Source organism: Eupeodes corollae, chromosome 1 (assembly GCF_945859685.1).
Source record: "Eupeodes corollae chromosome 1, idEupCoro1.1, whole genome shotgun sequence".
NCBI classification, from domain to species: domain Eukaryota; kingdom Metazoa; phylum Arthropoda; class Insecta; order Diptera; family Syrphidae; genus Eupeodes; species Eupeodes corollae.
The window spans coordinates 233,508,566-233,526,496 of NC_079147.1; the positions used below are offsets into that span (position 1 = coordinate 233,508,566).

The 17,931-nt window shown below is 34.3% G+C and overlaps 1 protein-coding gene across 1 annotated transcript in view; it reads right to left on the bottom strand.

Annotated features, from left to right (window-relative positions):
• LOC129954016 (lipase 3) overlaps positions 1-17,931 on the bottom strand; it is a 56,570-nt gene that overhangs the window by 37,599 nt on the left and 1,040 nt on the right. The window contains exon 2 of the mRNA XM_056067609.1: positions 17,771-17,929. Within this exon, the coding sequence (XP_055923584.1) occupies positions 17,771-17,929 (159 nt within the window). The remainder of the gene's footprint in view (positions 1-17,770; positions 17,930-17,931) is intronic.

The window sequence follows — 17,931 nt, forward strand, 5'->3', positions numbered from 1 at the left end:
GAAAGATTGAAATACATATTTTATAGTTACCATACCAACTGTGCTTTAAAACTGTGATTGAAATGAGTTCAATGTCACGTTTGGTGACGTCGCGTCCGTTGTATCTAATCCAATATCTGATAGATAGACAGGTTTTATAAATCTAATCTGCAAATCTGAACTTAAGGCTTGACATAGCCTTGTCAAACAAAACATTTTAGTGACCTAATGCAGTTCTTTACGAGTTGGGTGTGTACGAATTTTTATTATCATTCGATTAACTTAAGGTTCAAAGTTTATTTTGTCGTCTTATTGTTTGAAACCTCATTTCAAACATAACCTATAAATTTAGCTTACTTATGCAGAAGTTATATTAAACCTAACTTATTGCTTATATGAAAGAAGTAAGGAGCAATCAATTTGATAAGCAAGAATATCACGAATGAAAACTATCTCAAAGTATCATATTCGAGTTTTTAATTGTTAAAGGTTAAGAAGCTTACATCTTGTACCATATGAAGGCTTTAGAATATTTCACTTTAATTTACATACTGATATCCTAGTAAATCGTTTTTGAATAGTTTCAAAAAGAATAAAGATAATAGTATGGGTTCCATATGACTGAACAATACTTAAGTACTGATATGAAATTGCAAGAATATAACGCCTTGAGTGTAAAAGGGTCACAAAAACAAAAAATTTAAAACCAAGTAAGGAGTTAGCTTTCGCTATAATGAAGTCGACGTGGAGAGAAAAAGTTAGTTTCGCATCAAAGGTGACTCCAAGATCCTTTTGTTTGGGAGACAACTAGGAGATTGATTTAATGTCGTCAGCAAACATAAGGTTAGGTTAAAGTCGCTGTTAGGCTAGTTTGATGGGCCATTGACCACATGAATCTTGTGGCTTCCTCCTAAGCTCAATGGCTGATTATGCTGATATGATTTAGATCGTTAAAGAGGAATTCTGCTAGGTCATTCTTGCGTTTTTGAGGTAGAGCATGTACAGAGAAGGTGAAGAACTGTTTCCTCCTCTTCCTCGTTCATACCGCTTCTGCAAAGCGATTTGTGAATACGCTTAACAGCGTTGCGTGCTTTCCTATTAGACTCTGTCCGGTTATGGCACCTATTATCGAGCATTGGCGGATCCACGGGGGGGGGTCGTAGGGGTCATGACCCCCCCCTGGGAGATAATTTGTTTGCTTTTTCGTAAGAATTCCCTTCAATTCAAAACTAATCGCATTGTGTTAATGGATATGACCCCCATTATATTTTGAATTATTTATTTTTTTTGTATATGAAAACAACATTTGTATTTTACTTCCTTAAACTTTGTTGCTAAAGGTACTTCTTTTGACTGGAGATTGGACCAGGAACATAATAAGAATAGGATATTCAGCCCTATTCCAAAAACACAGCACAAATTCATCAACTTTTGACCAATTGACGATCCAGGGGGGGGGGGTCATATGAGCCAAAAAGCTTATACAGTTAAGTTGTATAAGCAAAGATTTCATTAAAAGATTTATTAGTAATTTAACGACATTCACCCAAAATTGGTTTGCTATCAAAAACAACTCAAATTTTTATTTTCGCTCAATTTAGAACTTGAAAAAACTTTAGTCATGCTTTAAATTATTTTCATAAGAAATGTTTCTAAGAAAAAGAGCAATTATTCAAGTTCTTAAGAAGAAACCTTGAATAAGAGATCATCAATTTTATGTTAAATTGCCTTTGAATTTCTTAAACTAGCCTTTAACTTTATTATTACATTTTTTTGACACACGTAAATAGTGATTATTGAAGTGATTTTTACTGCGACATATAGGAACTATATACTCGTAGCAAGTTTTGCATTAGTAAACAATTTCAAACTAGAGTTTCTATTCAAATATGACATTCCGACGGTAGAGAAGTCGAAAAAAATGGGTACATAGATTCCTTCCGTCTGTCTGTCTTTTCTGGCCCCTACAGTCCAAACTATCAGCTGATTAGTGTAGGGAGTTTTTATCATTTCATTAATACAAAAAATAACAGCAGTCCCCACACAAATTTTTTGGTTCAAACATGTGAATTTTCTGAAACTTTCTCAAAATTTTCTGTTCTTAATTTGGCTTCTTTCTACAACAAAAACATATTTTCGTATTGCTCCAGAAGGGTACCCTCAAAAAAATCTTTATTTTGTTTTTAAGATTTCTCAAGAACTATTGAAACGATTTTAAAATTCTTCTCTTTCTGTGCAAGCTCTTGTCAATGATCAAATTGATGATGATTTTTTATGATCAAAAATATATTTTTTTTTATTTTTAATAAATTACTAATTTTGTTTACAAAAATTGATATCTCAGAAAGGCGACAACATTTTTTTACGAAATTTAAATGTAAAATTTCATATATTTATAAGCTCTTTATTTAGTGCTTATACCAGAAATATTTTTAAGACAAATTTTAAAATGATTTTGGAAAAAATAGGTTAATCTAAATTTTTTGACAAATAAAATGGCATTTAAATTATTGAGAAGAACTTATTTTGGAGGTATTTACATTTTTAAATCTTAAAATATAGGCAATATTTTTAAACAGACTTTTTGGAAGAAATTATCAAGTTCTTGCAACCCAGTCGTGCATTTCATTTCTTTCAAGACTGGGTTTCTGTTGAATACAAAAGATCTTAAAAAATTAATTAAATCTACTTTTTGAAGTGAATTTGCTTTGGATGCTCTAGAACTGAGATTCAAACATGAATTTCAATAATACAAATATCCCAAAAAATCAAGTGACACTTTTGTTAAACTAATGGCTAACTGAAAAACATAATAAACGTTTCATATCTATAAAAGCTTTGAAACGTGTAATTTGTGAGTGCTACAAAACTTTTCTTCCCAACTTATTTGCTTACTTACCTTACTTAGTTTGAATTTAATTTTTTTAGATAAATTATGTTCTTAAATACAACTATTTCCTTGAATTCAAGAACTAAACCTTTTTGTCTCTACAATTTTTAAGTTTTGTTAACGCCTTTATAAGATTCAAATAAGCAGATTGATAACGATATTAATAAGAAATTCCCGGAAATTAAGTTCGAAAAAGCTACGTCAAAAAAAGTCCGACATTTTTACATTCAGATCTTCTCTCATTTTCTAGATTTTTAAATTTTTACAGCGTTCTAGGCATTAATAAAAATGAAAGCAAGAAAAGTGTGTATTGTTTTTGGAATAAAGAAACGTTTCAAAACAATTTCCTACATTTCGGCGCGAAATGCACCAAAAACCCTCTAAGCTATTGTAGCTCTTAAATATGGCATATTTAGACAACTGTACGAATCTTGAAATGCTTTCTAAATAATTTGATAGCTAAAGTTGTCATTTTAGCAATTATTAAATTTTGTTAGCATCCTTTACAAAACATTAGAGAACATTTTTGAGCGGTGAGTAAAAACTCGTCTAAGTGTGTGACCCCCCCCTGATGAAAAGTCTGGATCCGCCCTTGTTAACGAGTTGGCCAGAAGTTTTTCGTGACCTGACACTTTGTGATGTTGTTCCACCTGTTCCTTCTTCATCATATCGTTTTGCTTTAGCAACAATTTACAAGTAGCGATTGGTACGCCAGTATGTGCCAAACGTTGTAGGATGGGCTGCACTGGCGAGTTCATCTGCCTTGCAGTTACCTGGAATGTCTCTATGGCCCGGCACCCAGCAAAGGTGAATATTAAACTATTGCGCCATCTCCATTAGAGATGATCGACAGTTATGGACGGTTATAGAATTTGTAGAGACAGAGTCAAGAGATTTTATAGTGGCCTGATTATCTGAGAAAATACGCATATCAGATGATGGAACACGCTACAATGCTTGGGAAGGTGGAATGGGAGACTTAATTTCAGTCGTTCAGAGTACACACCTCCACCAACCCCTTCTTTTGTTTTTGAACAATCTGTACAAAAATGGATTGACTCGTCTTTCAGGAATGCCCTACCCAGAAAGATCTGGGAGGTACATAAGACAAAGAAAAGATTTATTGATGAGAAGAATATCAATAACAAAAGGAAGAAAAAGTAGAGGTTCATGGTGGCTTCCTTGGGGAACACCAGAAGTCAGAGATATTGGAAGGGATAAAGACGAATTGATAATCAAGTATATTGGGTTCGACTCGAATGAAATCCTAAAGCTGTTAGTTTAGTTATTAACATTTCATGATTAACTATCGAAAGCTTTAGAAAAATCATTGTGAACAACATCAGATTATAAACCATCTTCAAGGTTACTTGCGACCTCATTGCATAGAATGTTTAGATTAGTTACCGTCGATCTTCCAGAGAAAGGCCATTTTGAAACGGCTAGGTCTTAAGAACCCAAACTTAGAACCGAAAACCCCGACATTCATTTTGGTTGGCTTACTATGTAGCAAAGTCACTTCATAAACTTGCCTGCCATCATAATGGCTGAAACACAAACATGCTTCAGCTTCGGGTTCGCTGACGTTTACGAGTTCAGCCATAAGAATTCAATGCATGTTATCACAATGACGCTTTGACCTTACGTTTCGTTTGACAATCGTAAGGAAAAGAACGTAATGTGACTTGAAACGGAAGCTCTAGTTCAAATTTGCTGAAAATTTGCTTTGTCTGGCAGCTCAACAGCGGTAAAAAAGTCAACAAACAAAATACATTTTATTTTGGAAGGATTCCCATTGGTTATTATAGGCTGTGTAAGCTTCTTCTGCGATAAATTTAATTTTTTCGATTTCAAAACTCATTTTTTTATATTTTGAGAAAAAAACCAGCTGCTTATGACAGAAGTGCCATTTTAGAAATGTCAAATTGGAAGTGTCATTCAAAGCAACCTCGAAGAAGGCCCAATGTAATGCAGGCGAAGCCGAAGCTGAAGCGTTTTTGTGTTTCAGTCATAAGTTATCATATGTTGTATTAATTTAAAAGGTTTAATTTCTCTTATTTATTTTCAAAGCCTGGGGTAGCGAATCACCTCGTGCGGTGGCTAAAGGTTAACATATCTTTTTGTTAACTTTGAAATATAAGCAACATTATAAACATTTCTCAATTTATAAGTTATTAGACGTGTCCAGGTTAATCTGGAAAACGAACCGTTTACTTTGGAATGTCAGAAACTTAGAACTTATATTTTTAAATGTATTCAAAGTTAAAATGATTTAAACTTAATTTTAATGTACAAAATTAACATGCTGAAAACGGTGCCGTACAATAAAGCCAAGTGAAATAAGGCCACATTTTAAGAATTGTAATTATTTCACTTTTGTTAAGTGTATTTGAGCCAGTTTAAACAGTCGGTCTTAGATTACATTTAAACAATGTTGTAACACACATGGTAGACATGTGCATTCAAGAGGACACAAGCGTCCACAGGTTTTTCTCAAAACCAACCTCTGTCTATCAACTCCTACTCTCACCTCCCCGTGGTGAACATCGGGTGTCTAGTACCTGGAGATTGGGTTCCAACCCCAGTGAAAAGTTGTTGGGGGCAGCAAACGAGAGAGGTGGGGAGAGGTGTTTCCACTAAGGCACCTTTCCTTATCCAGACGGCAGCGGAGGAATTCCCGAGATGGAATCAACGGTGGCGTCTAAAGTTCCAGTAAGGTTGAACTACTTAGTGAACACCTTATAGGGCTTCTTCGACTTAATTGGAGTCCAGGCCTAGAATTAGCGGTTTTATCCGGCTCCCCATCCTTGGAGTTATACTTAGGATCTGGCCCTCCAGGTTGGGGGTTGTGCGTCGGGGTGACTTCCTGGCCACGTAAAAGCTTTCATAGTTGCGAAGCACCAACAAGCCTCGGATACGGACGGATTTACTGTTGACAACCAACGCAAACGAATAAAGGACAACGAACTTCGGATATGCACGTGGAATGTTAGGTCCCTTAACAGACCACGTGCGGCTGAAGAATTAGCGGAAATACGATGGGATGGGCCGGGCAAAAAGAGGATGAAAAACTGCGATATTTACTATGGTGACTGCTACCACGAAAACCAACAGCGCTTATTTGCATGCGGCTTCGCCATTGGAGCCAGACTTAGGCAAGAAGTCTTGAGCTATAGGTGCATCAATGAGCGCCTCATGACCATACGCATCAAGGCTAAATTCGGCAAAATTAGCCTGAAATGCGCGCACGCCCCCACAGAAGAGAAAGACGATAACACCAAAGATATGCTCCACAAACTCCTAGACAAAACATGTGAGCAGTGCCCTAGCTACAATATTAAAATAGTCCTTGGCGATTTTAATGCCAAGCTAGGAAGGGAAGCCATCTTTGGTGGAATATTCGGTAAGAACAGCCTGCACGACAACACTTCCGACAGCGGATTCAGGTTCATAGATTTTGCTGCGGGGCGAAACGTCATGGTAGCCAGTACGAGTTTTCCACACCTCAACATCCACAAAGGAACTTGGACTTCTCCAGATCAATCTACCGTCAACCAGATTGACCCCTGGTTTGATGAGGAATGTCGGCAGGCAAATGCAGCCAAACAACAGGCACGCAAAGCGGAGCTGCATAAAAGGACGAGAGCTGCTCATGAGCTCTATGAGCAGAAGAGGCGAGAGGAACACCGACTTCTCAGAAGGAAAAAGAGAGGGCATAGAAGCGTGCGGTCAAAGATGTTGAGAGGTTTAAAAGCAGGAATGAACAGGTGGAAACATCATAGTGGAACCGCAGTCAATGCTGAGGATATGGAAGGACCACTTCTGCTGACTGTATGACGGCGACAGCGAACTGAATTCCGCTGTCAGGCAGGATGATCCATTCAACATAGACAACAAAAGCCAACAATCCAGTCCTCCCGACTAAGACGAAGAAAAGATTGCCATATCTAAGCTGAAGTCTAATAAAGCCGCTGGATGGCTTGAATGGCGAGCTCTTTAAAGCAGCTGTAGATAAGTTGGTTAGGAGCATGCACCAACTTACCTGTAAGATATCGTCGGAAGAAAGCATGCCCGATGAATGGAACCTCAGTATTGTTTGCCCGATCCTGAAAAAAGGAGACCCTCTAAACTGCACCAACTATAGAGGAATCAGTCTACTTAAAATCTTCTCTGACGTAATATGTGAACGTCTAAAGCCCATCGTCAACAACCTGATAGGTCCTGATCTTGCTAACCGCTGTTTCTTTGGACTAAGAAAGCAATTGAAAGTAAAGTCCTTTCGAGGGACCAAATTGTTGCTATATAAGACCCTTATCATCCCCGTCCTGCTATACGGTGCAGAAGCATGGACTATGACAAAAGCGGATGAAAGCACCTTGGATCGGTTCGAGAGAAACCGAACCTTTGGTACACTCAACCTCGCACCTACCCCAAATCCTATAGTGTGTAAAAGCACCCTTACATATACCTCACCGTTTTATTAAGTTAATCTTCTTTCTTAAATCAATTTGGTCTTATGTCAAGTTGTCAATGTTCAATATAATTTACTTTTGAAAACTGCATTAAGGCCAGTTTTTTAAAGTTGGTCTTATTTCACGGTGCCAAAATCCACAATTTTACAAAATTGTTTAAAAATGTTGCATTAGTGCTTTCAACTAAATCAACAATTTGCAATGTCTCGAGAAGTGTCCTTGTCAATCATAAGTATATGATCTTGAAAGAGTTTTTATCTCTTTAAATCAATAACATGTGTCAAAGAAATATTGCAAACTGTTATGTCGTTAAAATATATTTGAAATCAATTATCTTATAGATTTTATCTTTTAATTTATCGAAGTACGAATTTATATATAAATATGTATATGTATGTATAAACCGTTATTAAACTTTAATCTTTTTAAAGCCATCAATGACGCGACCGACGTGGGTATAGGTTATATTAATGACCTTACTTAATATCAAGGCTTTCAGTTTAATTTTTTTCAAATACCTTCTCAAATAAACAACATACATGTACATAGATACTTTTAATAGATACTTTTAGAAAAGATATGATTCATGATACATAATAATTATTTAGACACGACCTATATGTAATGTGAGTGTAGGTAAAGTATGCAACACATCCTTCAATACTCCAGAGTAGGTTTTATGTAACATTACACAATCTTCGATCTTAGCCTCTGCATCTCAAAATGATATCTTCATCTCTAAATCGAACCTTCACTGAAATAAAACTTGCAATAAATCATTGAGAAGAATCATTTTTATTCTTTTTTTTTTAATATTTTCAAAAAGAAGACATCACCAAAATGTATGAATTCATATTGATTTTTGATTTATGGATATTCCTCCAACATCACACAAAATATATTCCAAATCCATCATTGCCATTTTTATTTTCTGTTTCGCAATTGAAATAAATTTCTAGTCTTTAAAAAGAATGTTTTTGAGATGATGGTGGGTGTGTAGATGAAGGTAAAAGGTATATAATTGAAAAGTGGAGTCACTCATTTTAATGTGAAGATATCGGGATACAGGTATATGTACATATGTTTGTAGGTAAAACGAATTTTTGTAAAATTATTTCTATCGGAAAAATCAATTTCAAGAATATCCATTAAGGAATAACTTATTTATATACCTTCAGGTATACATCAATATCGTAGGTAGCAATATCAATAGAGATAAAAATGTAATTCTACCTGAATTTTGTTTTTCAGTACCTATTGTTAAAGTTTAAGAAACCATTGATTTTATATGCAAACATTATCCGAGTACTTAACTAATGGCGACAAATAGGTTTAAGACATTATATGACCATCAAAAACCATTAAGGTAATAAAAGTTCGAAAAGGATCAATTATATTCGAGTAAAGCATAGGAGTTAAATGACCTGCAAAAGACTTGGATGACGCACTCGAAAAGGAAGTTTTTTTTCTTCCTTTAAGGTCATTTGAATATGTGTACAATGACTTGACTTAACGTAGCATTAAGTATCGGCGCCATTTTGTCAAAGACTTGAGATTGATTTAAAATTATAATTTAGATTTTAAGACGACTTTCATAAAAATTTCTCTAATCTCTATCCAAAGATATGATTTTTTGAAATAGGTGTCAGTACATATTTTGGAAATGCTCTTCTTTTTATTTTAAATATATAATAAACTAGCGGGTCAACATTAGCTATTAATTCGTCTTGTCCAGTGACGCTAGTTGCCACCCAAATGTACGCGCATATTTGTGATCAATCTGAAAAGTTTGACAGAAGCCCACAGAAACGACGATTTCAGTCAATCATTTATTTCATCACTTTTTGTAGCTCTTGGCACAACTGGCAATATTTGCTGAAAATCACCAGCGTATAACCAGTATAACAACACCTCCCTTCGGGCGTTTATCAGCTCTAAAATCTCTAAGTGTACGATACATAGCTTCAGGCCCACCTTTATTTACCATAGTCGATTCGTACCACACAAGAAACGTCCTTTCTTTAAGCACTTTGGCTAGTGAGCTTTGTTTCGAGATACTACAAAATGGACGTTCTCGGCTTTGCAAATCTAAAGGCAATTTGAAAGTTGCGTGAGCGGTTTTCCATTCTGTATAATAATTTTCTGTAAGTACGAGTATTTGGTGCTATCGACTTTCGCCGCTGTACTTCACCCATGAAATATATTTGTACAAATTTTTGTTTCGTCAGGATTGTTTGTTAAAAGAGATCCAGCTAAATGATAGACTCAATGCCTGATTTCATTGGCACCGAATGACATCATTTGGAAACCACAATTGTAAACACGAACCATATGAAGAAGACGTTTAGAATTTCGATGAGAATGATTCAAAAAACTTTTTAATGGTTCCGGTGGATCAGCAATTTCTGCCAATAAAACTTTTCGTTTTTAACAGCTGAGACCTGGCGGTTTTTTAGGCTATTTGAATGCACGACAGAAATTGTACTTTGTATTCATATTTCCTATCGAAGCGTGAGTCAGTTATATTTGGATTTTATATGGATAGATAACAAATTATTGAGTAACAATATCGGACTTTATTTATGCCTAAAACCTGCTCTGTGATATCCTCTTTCATTTGAAAAAAAACTGCATAACAATTGGATAAGAAGATTCGAAGACAAACCGTAACAAAAGTATCCGCTTTGCTTGATTTCAGTTTTATATAAATAGATTATTCCCAATTTAATAATATTTTTTTTTTTTCAAAATAATCAATATTTTAAAATTTGGACTAAGCTAACTTGAGAAACAAGTTTGTAAAGATTTTGTCGAAGGTAGATATTTTGGGCAGACCAGGGGCCTGTTTCATCAAACACTTTTCACTTTACAAATAAATAATATTCTGCAAAGTAAAAATGCAAAATGTTTTACAAAATTTACAAAGTGAAAAGACTTTTCAATTTTTTAGACTTTATTTGAAAAAGTAAATGTTTCACCAATTTAAAATACAACTTTGCAATTAATTCGTATTTTGAAAAGTAGCAAAGTAAATCTTGGATAGTGTTTTTATTAAGATCAAATTTACATTGAAAAACATTGGTGAATCAATAAATATCATGGTGCCGTCAACAAGCTGCATTCCAAGAACCTCAGTTTTACCACATTCAAAGACAAAAATTGGAAATGCCATCATTGCCGAGTAAAACGGGACTAGGTGTTGGCATTGTACTACGAAATTTACCCCAGGTAGCCTTAGACATTTATACCACTCTGTTTAGCAATATTCTGAATATTGCATATTATGCGGTCCGTTGGAAAACAGCTCCCGAAAAAGGGAAATGACACCTCCAATCCGACGAATCACCGGTCGATATGTCTTCTGCCGAGTATCAGTAAGATATTCCAGAAGGTTATAAATAGAGCTCTCTGGCTGGGAACAACAAAATCATTTCGGATAATCAGTTGGTCTTTAAAGCGGGACATGACATTATTCAGGCTGCGTCCGAGCTTGTTTCTGATATCCATTGGAAAAAATCTAAAAGGCAATGTACGGGTTCTTGTTCGGTTGACTTTGAGAAGGCCTTCGACACCGTATGGTTAAAGGGTCTGTATCTAAATCTGACCAGACTTGGCATAAGTAAACCACTGTTATATTTACTTTATGATATGCTTAATGGTTGACAGTTCATTGTCAAAATTGACCAAAATCTTTGATATTAAAAATGGTCTTCATAATGGTTTACCCGCCGATCTTGTTCAGCATTTGCATCAGCGAAAACGTAGGCCGACGACCTTATTGTATACAGTTCGGACCCAAAAATTGAGATTATCATGACACTTTTGCAGAAATATTGCGATGATTGGAAGTTAAAAATCAACTTTCAGAAATGCAAAACTATAATTTTTAGGACTCCATTGTGTGAACCCTCAAGAGATACGAGAAAGAACTATACAAATCTTGTGATCGTTGTACCAAATTGTCAGCCACTGGCGTATAAAAGTGTAGTAAAGTACCTTGGCATTTGGTTGGATCAATACTTATATTTCGAAAGACGTATAAGTGCTGCTCTGGCCAGATGTAGGGGAATCTTTGCTCTGACAAAGCGGTTGTTTTTTAGAAGCCGTCTTGACAGCAGGTTGAAGGTGATTTGCTACATGGCCTTTATCCGGCCCCTCCTTCGGTTCAGTAGGCCTGTTTCCGATAGGGGCCGAAGAGATAGTGTGTGGCAGGAGTAATTAATTTAAGTAATTTTAAGTAGTTTTATGGTTTTGGTTAGTTTTAAAAAGCTTAAGTATTATAATTGTTTTTCTATTTATTGTTTCAATAATAATGAAAAAGATACCAAGTTTTTTGTTTCATTTTCTTGGTTTTAGATTACGTTATTGTTATTTAGTATTACAATTTTTTTCAAGGCCGAAAGGCAGTAGTAGAAATTTTTAAGTTGTTAATATTTAGGAATTTTTGTCTAGCTTTAAGAAAGTTTTAAGATTTCGATAAAAAAACAAAAATCCCTCTTCATAAGAAAATCCTTCATTGGAGAAAATTGCGAGGCTAAGTTTGAAGACTTTTGTGCCAAGCAAGTGGTTTTAGAGAGAAATTCATCAAAGTTAATATTCGACTCTCGATAAATTAGTCTGCAGACGGTTGCTTTGCTCATTCCCTGTATAGATGCAAAACTGTGATATTGGACTCCATTTCCAGCTTAATGTAGCGTACACGAAATTTGTTGCAAGAGACTTAAGCACAAATTCCTTTGGCTATTAAATTGTAGTTTATTTCAAATTTTAGGCAACACAAATTCGATGGTATTTTTCGTTAATCGAAAAATCTCTTTTGTCAAAAAATCATTTACGAAGTTAGTTTTTAGTTTGACTACTCGTTGGGTCACTATTATTAATTTCTTCGTTTTCAAAATAGTCAACACATAGATTAATTTTGTATAAATTGTCTTACAACAGCTTTTCAAAAGAAACATTTTTATGCTTTTAACTGTCAAATTTCATTAAAGAATGGCTACAATATCGATGGATTAAAAACTCATCAAAATCATACATTTTTGAAATTAAGTTGAATCAATGTGTTAACCCTAAAATTTTAATTTCATGTTCTTTGGTAAATTTGTCAAAATTAAAAATATCATACGTCCATTGTCTTGTTAATTTTTATTTACTTCTTCATTTTCAAAGCGGTTCATTTATTATCAGTTTTCGAGAAATTTTTAGAACAAGCTCTTATTTGTAATTGAAAATAGCTATTTGCAGTAAGCTTTGCAAAAATTCTAATTGCAACTTGCAAAGTATCAAGACAAGTATCAAGTTGAAATAAAAGGAACAAATACTTTTCAAAATAACAAAACTTCTCACTTTTTAGAAAAGATTTTGCGCTTCGCAAATTTGAGTTTGGAGAAACATATTTTGCAAAGAGAAAAGCTGTGCAATTCTATAGTTTCCTCTTTGCAAATTTGTGTTTAATGCAACAAACAAATGTTAAAAATTTTGTTGAACTACAATATAGTTGTTACTTTTGAAGCTATCATATTTTGACATTTGAAAAGTAAAAAAATACGTTCTTGCTTATTACTAAAAATGGAACACCCTTCAACAACGCAATGAATTGTCAAAAATCACTACAAAAATGGTGACAAATTTTTTGTTGATATTAACAAAACTAAAGAACTTTTAATTGACAGTTGACGGATTTGTTCCATAAAAACAAAAACTAAACTTCATTATTAATTACATTCTTTGGAATGTTTTTTAATGACATAAGCACACCTCTACCTACAATATCTTTTGTTTTAAATCTAAATTTGTACCTTTTATCTTTTTAAATTTTTCTTTTAAGTTTTGAAATCACAGATTTTAAAATCCATTTAAATTATTACACGTATGTATTTGCGCATACCAATTTAAATATTCATGGTGTTTCACGGGAATAGGGTTAAAAATAGTTGGATTTTTCTCGACGTAGGCTGAGTGTGAGTAATTTGAAAAGGTCTAATTTTATCCGTTAGATAATGCCATTTAGTTTCAACAATGGAGTAGTGAAGTGTCCTGTAGCGAGTGTTCGCGTGAAAGTACAGCGATTACGTACTGTAACAACTCCCGAAAATACGGACAAATTTAAGAGCTGCTCTACAGATTCCAAGACGTTCGGTGCACAAACAAGCTCATGCTTTACAACTTAATCGTTCTTCCGTTCGACACATCGTCCAGCGTGAGTTGAACTTCCATTCTTATAAATTGACAACTGTTCAACAGTTGAAACCCAATGATATTCACTAACCTTCAGAATTTCCATTAGAGATTGTCTCGTTACTTCAAGATTTAAGATATGCTTTTATTTATGAGTGATGAAGAGCGTTTTCTCCTCGACGGTTTTGTAAATAAGCAAAATGTCCGTTATTATGCTGCAGAAACCCCTTAAAGCCTCCACGGACGAACGTTACGGACTGTTTGGTAATGATCCAGGTGACCGTTAATAGTTCCTGTTACATTTACATGCTTCATAACTTTTAAAAATCAGAGTTACCTAGGAGAAGGTGAATTATCAACCCGTCAAATGTCTGATTTTAACAAGATGGAGCACCTCCACACACTGCGATCTCCACAATGAATGTCGTACGCGAGATGTTTTCCAGTCGTTTCATTTCACGTTTTGAAGATATGTATTGGCCTCCCAGAAAACCTAACTTGCCGATGTGCGATTTTTTTCTTTGGGGGTAATCTAAAGTAACGTGTTTACGAGTCAAAACCACTTACACTAGACGACCTTAAGGATAGAATAGAAACGGAAATTTAACTAATAGACACTTGTTTCAACGCGTTCCCTTAAATTTGTTTGATCGACTTTCTTGGTGCTACGAACAAGATAGACGTCATATGCTAGATGTTAATTTCAAAACTTAAAATGGCACTGACGAGGTGTCTTCAAAAAGTACCCGGAATTTTTAAATTTCGCGGGTCAGGAGAGTCCGAAATTAAAATTCTTTTTAATTGTGTTGGTATACATGCCTCTAAAACATGATGCAATTTTCAGGTATATTCACTGTTAACTTTGTCTGTGGTAGATGCTAAGGTTCGACATGTTTTTATGAGCTCGGCGATTTTTGTTGTTTTAAAAATGGAAGAATTGAATTTTGATCAAAGAAAAAACAATCGCATGAACATAGCTCAGGAGATATTAAATGACGTCAACGACGATCCAAGTTTGCTTGAAAGGGTCATAACTGGTGATGGAACATGGGTGTCGAAACCAAATCACACACAATCGTCCACCTGAAAGCATCCAACGTCACCAAGAGCGAAAAAGCACGTCAAGTTCGATCAAATGTGAAGGTTTTGCTTACTGTTTTCTCTGATTATAATGGCATAGTGCATCAAAAGTTCTTACCACAAGATCGTACGGTTAATAAGGAGTATTACATTGAAGTTATGCGATATTTGCGTGAGACAATCCGAAAAAAGCGCTCCGATTTATATAAAAACAATTCATGGCTTTTGCACCACGATAACGCACCTGCTCACTCGTCGTTGCTTGTTATTAATTTGTTGGCCAACAAAAAATACCGCAGTCATGCCCCAACGTCCATATTCACCAGGTATGGCTTCGTGTGTCTTTTTCTCTTTTTTCTGTTTCCAAAGTTGAAGAGACCCATGAAAGGACGGCGGTTTTTCTCGATTGAAGAAATAAAGGCCGTATCGCTGAGAATGCTTAAGGACATATCAAAAAGTGAATATCAAGAGTGCTTCGAAGATTAGAAAAAACGCTGGCATAAGGGTATTATATCTGGGGGGTTGGTTGATAGTCTACTTTGAAGGGGACCACATTGATGTAAACGAATAAATAAATATTTTTTTGAAAAAAAAACGAAAATTCCGGGTACTTTTTGAACACACCTCGTATAAGATAAAATATTAATAAACGAGTTGTACGTCTAAAATATCATGAGTTGTATCCACTTATTTTTGTACCAATTCCCGTGAACCACCCTGTATGTACATGCATCAGTCAAACAGAAAAATTCAAAAAAGAGGCTGGGATGCGACCCACGCTGATAACTTCAAACCCCGTCTGTCGATTTGTCTTGCTTAAAAGTTTGTCTATATGTACTCGTATCAATTTTTACCAAATTTGCGTACTATTTTTTGTTGATTTTATTTTTTATGAAATAACGGACTGTTGGATTCTTATATAAAAATTACTGAATAATGAAAACATTCTCAAAATTTGTCCTAATGTTGAAAACAATATTTCTTATAAGGAAAAATTAGTAAGAAGCTAAAATCTCAAATTTTTGAAAAGATATTTGAGTCGAAAATCATTTTTTACCAACTTTTGTCTATTTTTTTTCGGTTTTTAATTTTTTGTAAAGAAACTGTCAATTCGATTTTTTTCAAACTTAAACTGAATATTGACAACAAGATTTTTTAAAAGATTAAAGTAAATTAAAGCCAATATGTCAAAGTTTTGAAAAGATATTTGAGTCAAACATCAATTTATAATTTTTTTTTTAGGTTTTTATTTTTTGTAAAAAAACTGTCAATTCGATTTTTCTCAACATTTTTCAAAATGTTGGAAACAATATTTCTTATAAGATAAAATAAGCTTGAAGCCTAAATTTCAAGTTTTAAAAAAAAAATTTTTTTTTCAGTTTTATTGATTTATAAAAAAACCGTTATATTGATTTTTTTCAAAAAATATACTTGTTTAGTATCACGTTACAATATGTTATATAAAATTTAATTCAAGTCTCTAGCGTTTTTGGTTCGTAAGATATTTAGGGTTAACCAAAATGTTCACCTTTTCAAACTGCTATTGTAAAAAAACCACCCACGCAATTTTCTTGAGAGCCCTTTCTGCATCTTTCTGCCTTATTATCTGTATAACAAAATTTATTTGAAGTTGAAATCTCTACTGGTTCTTGAGCTATGGAGGACGAAAAAAACGTCGCGGACGTACGTACACACGCACGCACAGACATCTTTCTAAAAATCTTTTATTTCGACTCTAGGGACCTTGAAACGTCGAGAAATGTCAAAATTTTCAATTTGACAAATCGGACCCATTACAATAACTTCCTATGGGAAGTTAATAATTGAGAATCAAAATCAATCGCTTAAATTAAAAAATTCGGGAAAATTTAATATTCGTTAAAAAACATAAAAAAAGATACAAACTCAAATATTTCTTTAAAATTATGTCCCTTATTCAAATTTTAAAGTATTGTTTTCAAAAAAAGGTTTTCTTTTCTTAATGAAAAAATTAATTATATGTCCTGTCTTTTTCAATGAAATTGCAAGTTAATGTCATAAAAGTATTTCACTCCAAATCCATAGGATTTTCTTTTTTAAAATTTAAAAAAAAATTCTCTGTCAAAAATTAAAACATTCTGACAGTTTTAATCCCTCAATAAATCTTCTACTCGGTATATACAACAATTCTCTGCATGTTTATATATTTTTCTTTCCATCATTTCGATTCATTTCAATGTTAACCTTAAGCCCCAAGCTATGAAATGAAAAAAAAATACAACAAAATATAAAATAAAATAAAATGCTCATCGCAGATTGAAATCTAATTTACAAATAATTTACCACGCTGCATGAATTCTGCTCTTTTGCCCAAAATATGAAAAAAATATCTATGAACCATATATTTATATCTACACACAGTAGGAACTCGGGTACTAAGGGAAAAATCCATCTCTCGCACCCAAGTTGGTGTTAAAAACTTCATGGATACAAAAAAAAAATAATAGTCACACAGAGCAGTGCCACAAATAATCGTAACACTTAAATCCAATGTGATGAGCTATGCGCTCCATAGAACTTCCCATCGTCATCTCCTCCCCCAAACCCCACACGAAAAACCTATCCCAACCCAATAGATAGATAGATAGATAGATAGATATTTCGTGAGACTCATATGTGCAAGGGTTGGTTTGATAGTTGGGCATAAATGGCAATGGCAATGGCAAGGGCAACGGAAACGGCACCGGGTACAGAGAGAGAGAGGTACGATTATAACTCTGTGTAGAGGGATTGTTATACCATTTACAATTTCTTTCCCTTTTATAGAATAAACACAAAACCAAAAAGTACAGAGAAAGAGATCTCAAATAATAATCCAGTAAATTTATGTTATCCCCTTGGATATAAGTTTTTATTATTTTCCGTTTCAATCCACCCTTACACTACTATAATATTTTGTTTTTTCGTTTTTACTTCAGAGTTTTTGAAATTTAAATAAAGTTTCACTCCAACACTCGTAAGTTGTATTAAACGGAAAAAAAGGATATTCGTAAAGCCCGCCCCCACAACACTCCTATCGTTTTCGAAAATATAGGGGTTGATACGAAAGTTCGTATAGGTACGATACCTATATTTTCAAGTACCTCCTTACATACACATATCTATGTCTAGTTTAAAGAGAAGTTTAACTTACCCTATCCATTTCGAATTCGCTGAAGCCCACCGACAAGTACATTACCAAAATGCACAAGCTTTGTGTGGGAACACCTTTGCCGCACAGCAAATGTCCGCCAAGTTGATTTAGAGCGGTCGATGGGAAGAGCTCATGTAATCCCAGGTGATTTAAGAGTGCCT